General features: G+C 32.6%; 1 protein-coding gene across 1 annotated transcript; it reads left to right on the top strand.

Moving 5' to 3' along the window:
• The first annotated feature begins 2684 nt into the window (after positions 1–2684).
• On the top strand, positions 2685–8518 carry LOC135196787 (uncharacterized). Its single transcript, XM_064223578.1, has 4 exons — positions 2685–2836; positions 6298–6526; positions 7001–7131; positions 8058–8518. The coding sequence occupies exons 2-4, from the start codon at positions 6299–6301 to the stop codon at positions 8365–8367; spliced, it is 669 nt and encodes a 222-aa protein (XP_064079648.1). The 5' UTR covers positions 2685–2836; position 6298; the 3' UTR covers positions 8368–8518.
• The last annotated feature ends 2070 nt before the right edge of the window (positions 8519–10588 follow it).

Raw genomic sequence — 10588 nt, 5'->3', positions numbered from 1 at the left:
AAAAAATAGTATTTGAAGGATTCAGTTTAAAAAAAATGTTTTTGAAGGATTCAGTTTTCGAAAAAAAATAATATTGAAGGATTCAATTTTCGAAAAAAATAGTTTTTGAAGAATTCAGTTTTCAAAAAAATAATTTTCGAAGGATTCAGTTTTTGGAAAAATAGTTATTGAAGGATTCAGATTTTTAAAAAATTGTTATTGAAGAATTCAGTTTAAAAATAGTTTTTGAAGGATTCAGTTTTCTAAAATGAGAAAATAGTTATTGAAGGATTTAGTTTTAAATAAAATAGTTATTGAAGGATTCAGTTAAAAATAATTTTTGAAGGATTCAGTTTAAACAAAAAAAAAATAGTTCTCGAAGGATTCTTGTTTCGAAAAAAATAAAATAGTTTTCGAAGGATTCAGTTTTCGAAAAAATAGGTTTTGAAGGATTCCGTTTAAAAAAAATATTTTTCGAAGGATTCAGTTTCCGAAAAAATAGCTATTGAAGGATTCAGTTAAAAAATAGTTATTGATGGATTGAGTTAAAAAAAGACTTCAGTCTTCCAAAAAATAGTTTTCGAAAAATACGGTTTTCGAAGAAAACAATTTTCAGAGGATATATACAATTTTTGATGAATGCAGTTTTCGAAGAATATAGTTAAAAGAGATAAGACTTAAGAGAATACTGTTTTCGAAGGGCAGTGTTTGTCAGAATAATACAGTTTCCGGAGAACGCAGTTTTCGAATACAGTCATTTTCGTTTTCTATTTTCAACTTTCGCCAACGTCGAGATCTACGTCTAGGTCTAGGTCTAGTCTTTTGGCGAAGCAAAATCCGACTTTTTCGCAAGTAAACCGAACCAGTTATCGTCGAAACGTGATTATACTGATTGCTGTCTTACATTTTACTCGTGAGAGAAATACTCACTGCCTATGCTCCATTTGAAGACTACTGACCACTCGAACTGTAAGGTACATCTACTGCCGTACTACATTCATGGACGAGAGCCTCAGTGTACATTTTCTTAATTCTGCCACATTAACAACTGACGAAGCCACACTCGATTCCTCCACGCCATTCCCCAAGTCAGGGTTTCTTAACAGTGGGTATCCATACCCCTGGGGTGGTATGAGACTTATCAATTGGGGTATGGGACCTGATCTCTGGATATTTGTATATATGTATACACGGGTAGTCTGTAAATAAATAATTATATGAAACTGTAAATGTTTCCGATTTTCTAGTATGTTCTATTCCTAGCTATTCATACCTAAAGTAGGTATTAAACTAAGCATATTCAATTATATTGTCAATAAATACGACTTAGGTGGACTGAACCAGAGAGGGTATGGAACCATATTGGGGAATTCTCTTTGGGGGGGAGGGGGGCGGCCTGGAGACATCAAAAGGTTAAGAACCACTGCCCTAAGTAATGGTTCCACAGGTCATTGCGTGACCTGAATGCTGATTTAAGGTAATCCGTTCATTAGATTTCTTATTATTCTTTTAATAGATAGAAAATAACACTTATTTCCCTTCCCCATCCCAACCACAAATCATCAGTTCTTTGGGTTTGGTGCAACGCACTTATTAAGCTTCTTAAAAAAAAGGCACTTATTATTATGAAAAATATTATTTGCCCATAAAATTCTTCGTTTACTAAAAAATTAAATAATCCATAATTTCAAGCAATATGCTGGCTTTTTAAAAGAACAGAATCAACCTAGAACTCAAATCTATAGTTGTTTGTGGTCAGCATCTAACCTCAAACAGAAAATGAGAAGTTTTACAAAATGATCAATACGAAAATGGTAACAATTTGCAGCCCTCTAGCCTCAGTAGTTTTTTTTTTAAGATCTGAGGCCGAACAGAAAAGTGCGGACAGACAGACATAGACATCTCGATACTTTTCTTTTACAGAAAAAAAACAATAAAAAAAAAAAAGATAAAATAAGGTCACAGAGGCTCTCGAGATTCTGAGTTAAAAGAGACCTCGTTTCAAGGAAGTTGAATGTTTTAAGTGCCTCAGTTGACCTATTTTAACTTGAAACACGATTTAGGTCATTAGTCTTGATAAGGACTTCATTCCTCTTTGACTTTTCTCCCCAACTCTAGAGAGAAATACCGACCCTTTGAAATCCCCCTTTGCTTCGCCATTTCGACTCTAAAAATATAATGAGGAAGTTATCCTTGAATAATTTCCTTTATTCGTTTGATTTTGTTTGAATGGTGTATTTACGTTGCATGGAACCAGTGGTTATTCAGCAACGGGACCAACGGCTTTACGTGACTTCCGAATCACGTCGGAGAGTGAACTTCTATCACCAGAAGTACACATATCTCACTTCTAAATGGAATGTCCGAGAATCGACCTCTCGGCAACCGAGGTGGCACGCCAAGACCATATCGATAGACCATGCCACTGAGGCGATTTTGATGCGTTTGAGCAAAATGCATTTAAATTTGCAATTTAGAATTTATTCAGCGACTAAAAAAAAAAAAAAAACTCCAAAGATTTTGCTCCTGCACTCGCACTTATTTCTGTGCCATCTTCCAAACTGGATTGATCAGCTTCAAAAACCTGACATGTAATATGAGACAGCGCGTAAAGACGCCCCCTTTTTTTTCGCATATCGCTGCTACAACAGTAAAGCGACCGCTGCGAACAAGTCATCGCTTGGTGATATGTCTTTCTTTTAGCCAAGCAGCCAATAGGGAGCCAGGGATCCAAGACAACAAAAGGAAGAGCAGTAGGTATTCAGTCACGTGAATCTACCGGACAGATTGTTATTTAGTCTCGCAAGAAGTCTGGCCGAGTGGAGACGGATCTCTTCTGCTGTTTGCGCACAACAAGGTGACGTATGTATATATAGTACTTCTAACGAATGCCTGGATGGCTTTCGCTGTACCGGCTTTCGATTGAAGTAGTTATTTTTCAGTCCTTTTTCTGTCTTAGAAAGAGCTTCTTCTGTGTCGAGTTAATGTTGGAATTATGCTTAATTAACGCCCTCCCCTGATTGAAAGGAATATCTTATTGTCTTTCCATGCACCACTATACACTTCATTCTGACGGAAGCGCCCTGAAAGAAGGGATGAATTTCAATATTCTTGGGGAGAAAAAAAGAACAGTCATTTCTATATTCCCTATTCTCGTGTGAACAAAGAAGTGCAGAATGAGGGAGATGGAGAAATAACGAAGGAAGGAAAGGGAACGAAATCTGAAAAAAAAAATCTGGTGATATAATATCTAAGAAAGTTAAAAGAAATAAAGTGAAAATAAAAACACTTAAATTTATACAAATGTGAAAATACCCAGCTAAACCTGATGAAAGTAAACAAGTCAACTTTATGGCTATTATCATTGATATAATATATATATATATATATATATATAATATATATATATATATATAAATACATATATATATATATATATATATATATATTGTGTCAAGTATCTGGTTACTACCTTTACCAATCATTAATTGTTACCTCACCACAGCCAGACACCCGAACCTTCATCTCGGGTAAAATACGACTCAATACTCTAATGGTAACAGTGATCCCTTAAACAACTCACCAGTATTGCATAAAATCAGACTAAGTTCATCAAAACAGGTGTGAGGTAATCTTTTGTAATCAAATTACTTAAAGGGCATCACTCCACAACAACTTTAAAAGTCTAAGTACTTCCCTGGTTCTAACTCACTTCAAGTAAATTGAAGGAAAACAGCTCAGTTACCACTCTATGTTTCTACCGAAACATGATTTAATTACTGGTGAAAAAAAAAACACTTATAAAAATTTAAAATACAAAAATTTATTATCAAACTCAAAATTTATAAGTGAAATTCACAATATCAGGGAAATTTACTGTTGCTTGAAAACAATGAAAAGTTTAATTGATTCTTGAATTAATTAAGTAAAATAAAATAAAAAATAATTTATCACAAAAATCAAGAAATTTCATTAATTCAATAAAAATTTCAGTGTTAGGTAATAACTAATATTTGGAAATTAATTCACAAATGCTAAACAACAAGTGTTAAATTCAATTAAATGTGCAACGGTTAATTAATAAACACACTAAGTTAATCAAATTGTGAATGCAAATGAAAACACAGAATAATGTGGAAAATACCAAAATTGCAAAAAGCATTAATCACACAAAAAAACACACTTCAATAAGAAAATGGATAAATGCAAAAAAAAAAATTACTTCAATAAGAAAAATGGAGAAATGCACAAAAAAATCACTTCAAATGAAACAAACACAAAACATAAAAAATTGCAATGTGTAAAAATTTAAATTGTTTCATCAAACCACTGTAACTATTATGTAATAACACATTACCTTGGTACCAATTTCCTGCTGCAGCAAGTTCCAAAATATTTCAAAGAAGAAAAGGTGCTGTAACACACTTGTACAATGTTTGCCCAGATTCCACAATAAGCACTAAATAATGCTAAATAACTCTTAAGAAATATCAAATCTGCAATTTTTATGAGTGACCAACAACTACATACTATATCTTTTTGTTAATTGTAAAATCAAATATGGCGTGGGAGAGAGAGAGAGAGAGACTCAAACGCAATGAGGTCTTAAGTCGGAATGAAATTTCCTTTCGTACGGTAGCTTAACAGTGAATTTCGTCACACAAAACGTTTTGGGGCCGAGAGACATTACTTTCATAAAAATTCTCTTTCAAAACAATATCTACAGAGAAACAGGAATTACAATCACAAATAACACGTATTATTTAAGACAATAAAAGTATTTTGATATGAAAGGAATAATTATTTATAAAGAAAGAAAGCAACACTAAATGACGTCACTCCCCAAAGATGACGTATGCTTAAACAGAATGTTCTAGAATGATCTTACGAAAAGATGATGCAACACTATAGGAACATGGTGAAATCTTCACGTTGCTTCTCAACAAAGACGTACATGTCTGAAACAGACTTGAGCGAGTAAGATTGACATGTTATGAAAACAAAACGGAGACTTCAAGTTTTCCTTATCTCGTGTGATGACAAGTTATGAAAACAAAACCGAGCATGCCTTGCGGCTAATGTACAATGCAAAAATTTCTCTCTCTTTCCACATTCTACGTTATCTTAACTTTTAAATTATATTATGCGAAATCTGAACATACATTATCAGAACATACAACTCTAAGCTACATAAGGAATCTGAAAATATTGCAAACACTTTTCCAACATTTCATGGTTATAGAGAGGAAATATGCGTTACGAAAGTAACAGCATAGAATAATATATATATATATATGTATACAGACATATCTATATCTATATGATATATATATATATAGATAGATATATAGATATATCTATATATATATATATATATATATAGATATATCTATATATCTATCTCTATATATATATATAGATATATATATATATATATATATATGATATATCTATCTAGATATATACATATATATATATATATATATATATACTATATATATATATATATGTATATCCATATATATATATATATATATATATATATATCTATAGATATATCTATATATATATATATATATATATAGATATATATATATCTATATATATATATATATATATATATATATATATATCATATATATATATAGATACCTATATATATATATATATATATATATATATATATATATATATATATATATATATATATATATATATATATATGTATATATATATATATATATATATATGATATATATATATATATATATATATATATATATATATATAGATATATATATATATATATAGATATATATATATATATATATATATATATATATATATATGATCATAATATTATATATATATAATATATATATATATATATAATATATATATATATATATATATATATATATAAATATATATAATATATATATATATATTATATATATATTGGAGAAACAAATCCACAGGTGATATGGGTACAAACATATTTGAAAATAAACCTATAGCACAGATTCCCGCAAGCTCTCTGCAGAGATATATTTCTAATATATTTTTACCCAAAACTGTTGATTTTTTTCTTCATTTGAAGCTTAACTGTCCATTTTGTTTTTCATTTCAAAAGTCAAGCTTTTTTTAATTTTCTATTTTTTCTTGTTCGCAGCCTGCTCACCAATTGCGTTGAATGTTGTGTTTATTCCATACGAAAGGTTCTATTTATTTAATAGTAGTGATAAAATGTTTAATTACTTTTGTTAAGGAATATGTTACTTTTAACTTGTTACTGATGGACAATCATCTGTGTTAAAGGATGCGTGCCTGCCGGCTACTAGTAGTGTTCCTTTGTACTTTATGGAAGACGATGATACCTGCCTCAGATGCTGTCATCACAAATAACAGATTCTTCGCTCTGCCCCACATACCCACAGCCAATGTCGAAATGGTCTTACCTTATGCCAAGAGTACCTTGCAGTGCTTTGGGGCATGCGCCAGTCACCAGCCCTCTTGTCAGGGATTCGTTGTGAACAGCGTTGACTTGGTAAGAAATGCTCGTTCTTTTGCGAATCAAATTTGCATAAAATTTGTTTGTAAAAGTGAGAAGATTGTTTACTGCTGCTGCAAGAAATTTATTTGTTTGTGAGTAATAATAAATTGCAGATTCTAACTGAGTTTGTGAATGCAAACTTTAATAACCTTAGGTGGGACAGGTCCCCAGAAAACAAAATAAAAATGGGTTCAGCTCCTAAGTGTTAGCCTAACCTCTCAAAGAGTGGAAAGACATAGAGAAAAAGACAAGACTGTCCGTAAATAAGAGAAAAAAATTAAAAACCTTGGTGTCAAATTTAAGATCGAAATTTGGCCGAAATTCCTCAGGAGCATTTTGTACCCTGTAAGAAATAGATCACCTTGTCAATGCGATGGGAAGTTCTTGGGGATTGGGGTCAAACGTCAAGGTTGGGAACTAAAGTTCTGTTGAATATATATTAAAGCAATCCCCTTTTCTCCCCTTCAGACTCAGCCATGTAAACTTCTAATAGGTCTAACAGGTCTGAAGAACGCAGCCACGCCTAACACCAAGGCCTACGTCACCAGAATCATCGACGGGCAGGTCATCCACTACAACGCCACACGAAGAACCTGGGCGTAGGTTTCTAAATGCCACATTTTTTTTCTTCTTAGGTTATCCTCTCTTTCTCTCTGTTCATTCGGTTTATGTCTTCATACCAATTCAGTATACCAGTTTACCTTGTCATGTGTCTGAACTTGCTATTTCTCCCCTGACGCTATTGACATTTCAAACGTATGTGTGTGTGTGTGTGTGTGTGTGTGTTTTCTAATTTATGACACTACGTCGTCATTAACGATTGTTCCTCTAATTCCACTGATTTACGCTCGTCCAGTTCTCTGTACTTCTATATTCACACACAGCGAACCATACCATAGGACTTTAAAAGGATTATTTTTGACGCTTTACTTTAAAATTTTAGGGACAAATTTGCAGCTGTTGAAATGAATACTTGATCACTGAAAATGTAAAAAAAAGGATCAGAAAGTTACTACATGGGAAAAGGAAGTCTTTTTGTGTGAATACTCACCATCTATCTCCTCTTTCTGTTTCCCATTAACTGCTGTTGCTGCTTTTGAACGAACGCCATAATATTCTTTGGAAGCTTCAATTTCAAGTCTGTGGCCTCTATGGTAGGCTTGTTATTTATGAATAGACCTCATCCTCTGATTAATAATAATAATAATAATAATAATAATAATAATAATAATAATAATATTAGTTTGAATTCTAAGTCCGTGGCCCTTGGTGAAATTGTTCTTCATGGATAGGGTCGATCTTCTGATTAATAATAATAATAATAACAATAATAATAATAATAATAATAATGAAATAATTGAATAATAATCAATAATAATAATTAATAAATAAATAAATTAAACAAAGTAAATATCTCAGTTTAAGGCATATTTTTAAGTTTAGCAACTTTGTATACAATTTTACACATATCTTTAATGAAAAAAAAAAACACTACTCTTCACCTATCTACTATATACATCCACAGAGACGCCAACGCCTACTGCGCAGGTCTGAACAAGCAGCTCATTAGGCCTGCCACTGTGATTGCAAACGCGGTCGTCTTGGAAGCCATGAACCCGCTGTACATATTCGTCGGCGCCCTAACTGACCTGGCTGACCCAAACCTTGTTCGTGACCTCTACGACAACCAGCAGTTGGGCGTGACCTGGGCCTCTTGGCGAAGGTACTTGGGGGATCCCAAAAAATACATGGCCTATGTTGAAGGCGCTTTCGAGGATATCAATGATTACTGGACCCCATCTGCCACGGGCACTATATGTATGCCAAAGCCCTAAAGCAGGGGTGCCCAACCTTTTGTTTCCCATGCACGAATTTTCTTCACTTCTAATTCAGATGCGCCACACAAACTTTAAACTTCAACCCCCTTTCAATCCTTTAAGTATGGTAATTTGGACATATTTGGGCAGTTATACATATAATCATTTGATATATATATATGTATATATATATATATATATATAATATATATATATATATATATATATATGATAGTGTGGACAGATGTAGCAATTGTAAAGAAAAGGATTTAACATGGATACAAGGTAAACTGTACTTACTTTATTGACACTTTGAACTTGTATTGATAATATTCATTAGTTATTTCTGAAAGTACTAATAAAAATATGTGAACACAGCTAGCAGTTTTAAAGAAAAGTAATTTCACATGCAGGAAAATAAGCATAACTAGGTTTAATGAGACTTTTGACTTTGCTTTGCTTTCACCAAATCTGTAATATTAGGAGTTAAATTAGTAACTGAGAGCAACAGACAATTCTTCAGATTTGAACCGGATAGTCGCGACCTCGGTTTGTTCTTGATCATTTTCATGGATGAAAATGCTTGATCGCATCTGTATGTTGTTCCAAAGCGACAGGCATAACTTTGGCAAATTTTCTCAGTTCTGGAAATGTTCATACGGTAATGATCGCCAAAAATTAAGCATTTCAGATGCACTTGGGAGTGAGAGAAGTTCATTCAGTTTACTCTTCAGTACTGAATTTGCTTTTAGATCAATAAGTTCCATCTGTATATTACTAGGCATCTTCAGAATGTTATGTTCAGTAAGTGAAAATGGATTTATAAATGCAAGCATGCAATCTTCTTCTTCAGCAAAATTAATAAAACGACTATCAAAGATATCATTTACTAAACTAGGAAACAAATTGTCCTTGCCCTGCAGTTTTGAATTTAGGTCATTGAAATGATTGGTAATATCAACTAAAAATGCTAAATCAAGCATCCACTTCTCGTCACACAAAAGGGCCTTTTCCTCGGGCAGCTCTTCTTTCTCTTCCAGAAAATCATGTACAATATTTTTCAGTTTCCAAAATCTTCTGAGAACTTGTCCTCTAGAAAGCCAACGCACCTCTCAATGAAGAATGAGATCACCATATTCCATATCTAACAGTTCACAATATTCTCTGAATTCTCTCCTATTTAATCCTCTTGCTCTAATTTTATTCACACATTTTACAACTGGTATCATATCATGCTGCAAATTCAAAATTTTTCCACACAGAGATTCTTGGTGTATAATTAGGGTGACCATTTATTTGACTTGCGAAAGGGGGACAAAAGTATATAGTAAGCCCATATGCACTTGCACTTATGTTGAGTCGTTGTAAATTCAGAAGTTTGATAAATAAATATATTCAATTACAGTTGATGATAAATGAGAAGGTTTATCAATCAGTGTTTTTATTCAGACATTATTGCTGACATTTTGAACAGAAAATTATTCTTTAAATTTTAAGGAAAATTACAGACATTATTTAAAAAGAAAAAAATTCTTACATCATTCTTTGGCGCATTTTTTTGAAGGGTGAGTTCTAAGATATTCATTAAAGTCGAAATTGCATTTCACTATTAGTGCCGACCTCAGCGTAGTTACTTGTAACTGGCTTTTTTCTGATGTCCAGAAGTTGTTCATTAAGGAGAACACTCTCTCTGCGGGAGCATTGGAACCAGGGAGGCACAGGCTATATTCAATAGCATTAGATATGTTTCTGAAAGGAATGCTGTTATTTATCAAAGTGGCAGAAAATATCTACCCATTTTCCATCCACTTCCAGGTCACTTACTTTCCAAAAATCTTTTGACACAAGTAACTTCGTCAAAAAGTTCATTATCATCTGTTTCTGAATCAGGTCTTATCCCTTGAATATAGTTCACTGTTTCATGGACCTGAGACCAGCATATTGAGTTACTTTGAAGAAGGACCCAATCAAAATTTTGTACTTCATCAAATGGCCTAGTCCACTGATCTAAGTATTCTACTGATGTTCCATAAAAGGACTTTTACTGCACTTTGAAATGTTCAGCATTATTCGCCCTCCCTTCCAAATCTCGGAGCATCTTGATGATTGCCATTGGGATGAACATTTCTCTTTTTCGCTCTGCCATTTTCATTTTCAAATCTTTTAAAATGCAATCAACTTCTATCATTGAAACTTTTTTGGGATTCGATTTTCAAAGTGTAATCATGGAACTGTACTC

The sequence above is a fragment of the Macrobrachium nipponense genome, chromosome 23 (assembly GCF_015104395.2).
Source record: "Macrobrachium nipponense isolate FS-2020 chromosome 23, ASM1510439v2, whole genome shotgun sequence".
NCBI lineage: Eukaryota > Metazoa > Arthropoda > Malacostraca > Decapoda > Palaemonidae > Macrobrachium > Macrobrachium nipponense.
Note: the sequence above shows the minus strand (reverse complement) of the source record. Positions and strands in the feature narration are given on the sequence as shown.

Excerpts from the sequence above, each read along its gene's own strand:
- LOC135196787 (XM_064223578.1), top strand. The coding sequence starts at position 6,299 with ATGCGTGCCTGCCGGCTACTAGTAGTGTTCCTTTGTACTTTATGGAAG. Across the intron at positions 6,527-7,000 it reads TTGTGAACAGCGTTGACTTG|ACTCAGCCATGTAAACTTCT; the intron begins GTAAGAAATGCT and ends TCTCCCCTTCAG. Across the intron at positions 7,132-8,057 it reads GCCACACGAAGAACCTGGGC|AGACGCCAACGCCTACTGCG; the intron begins GTAGGTTTCTAA and ends ATACATCCACAG.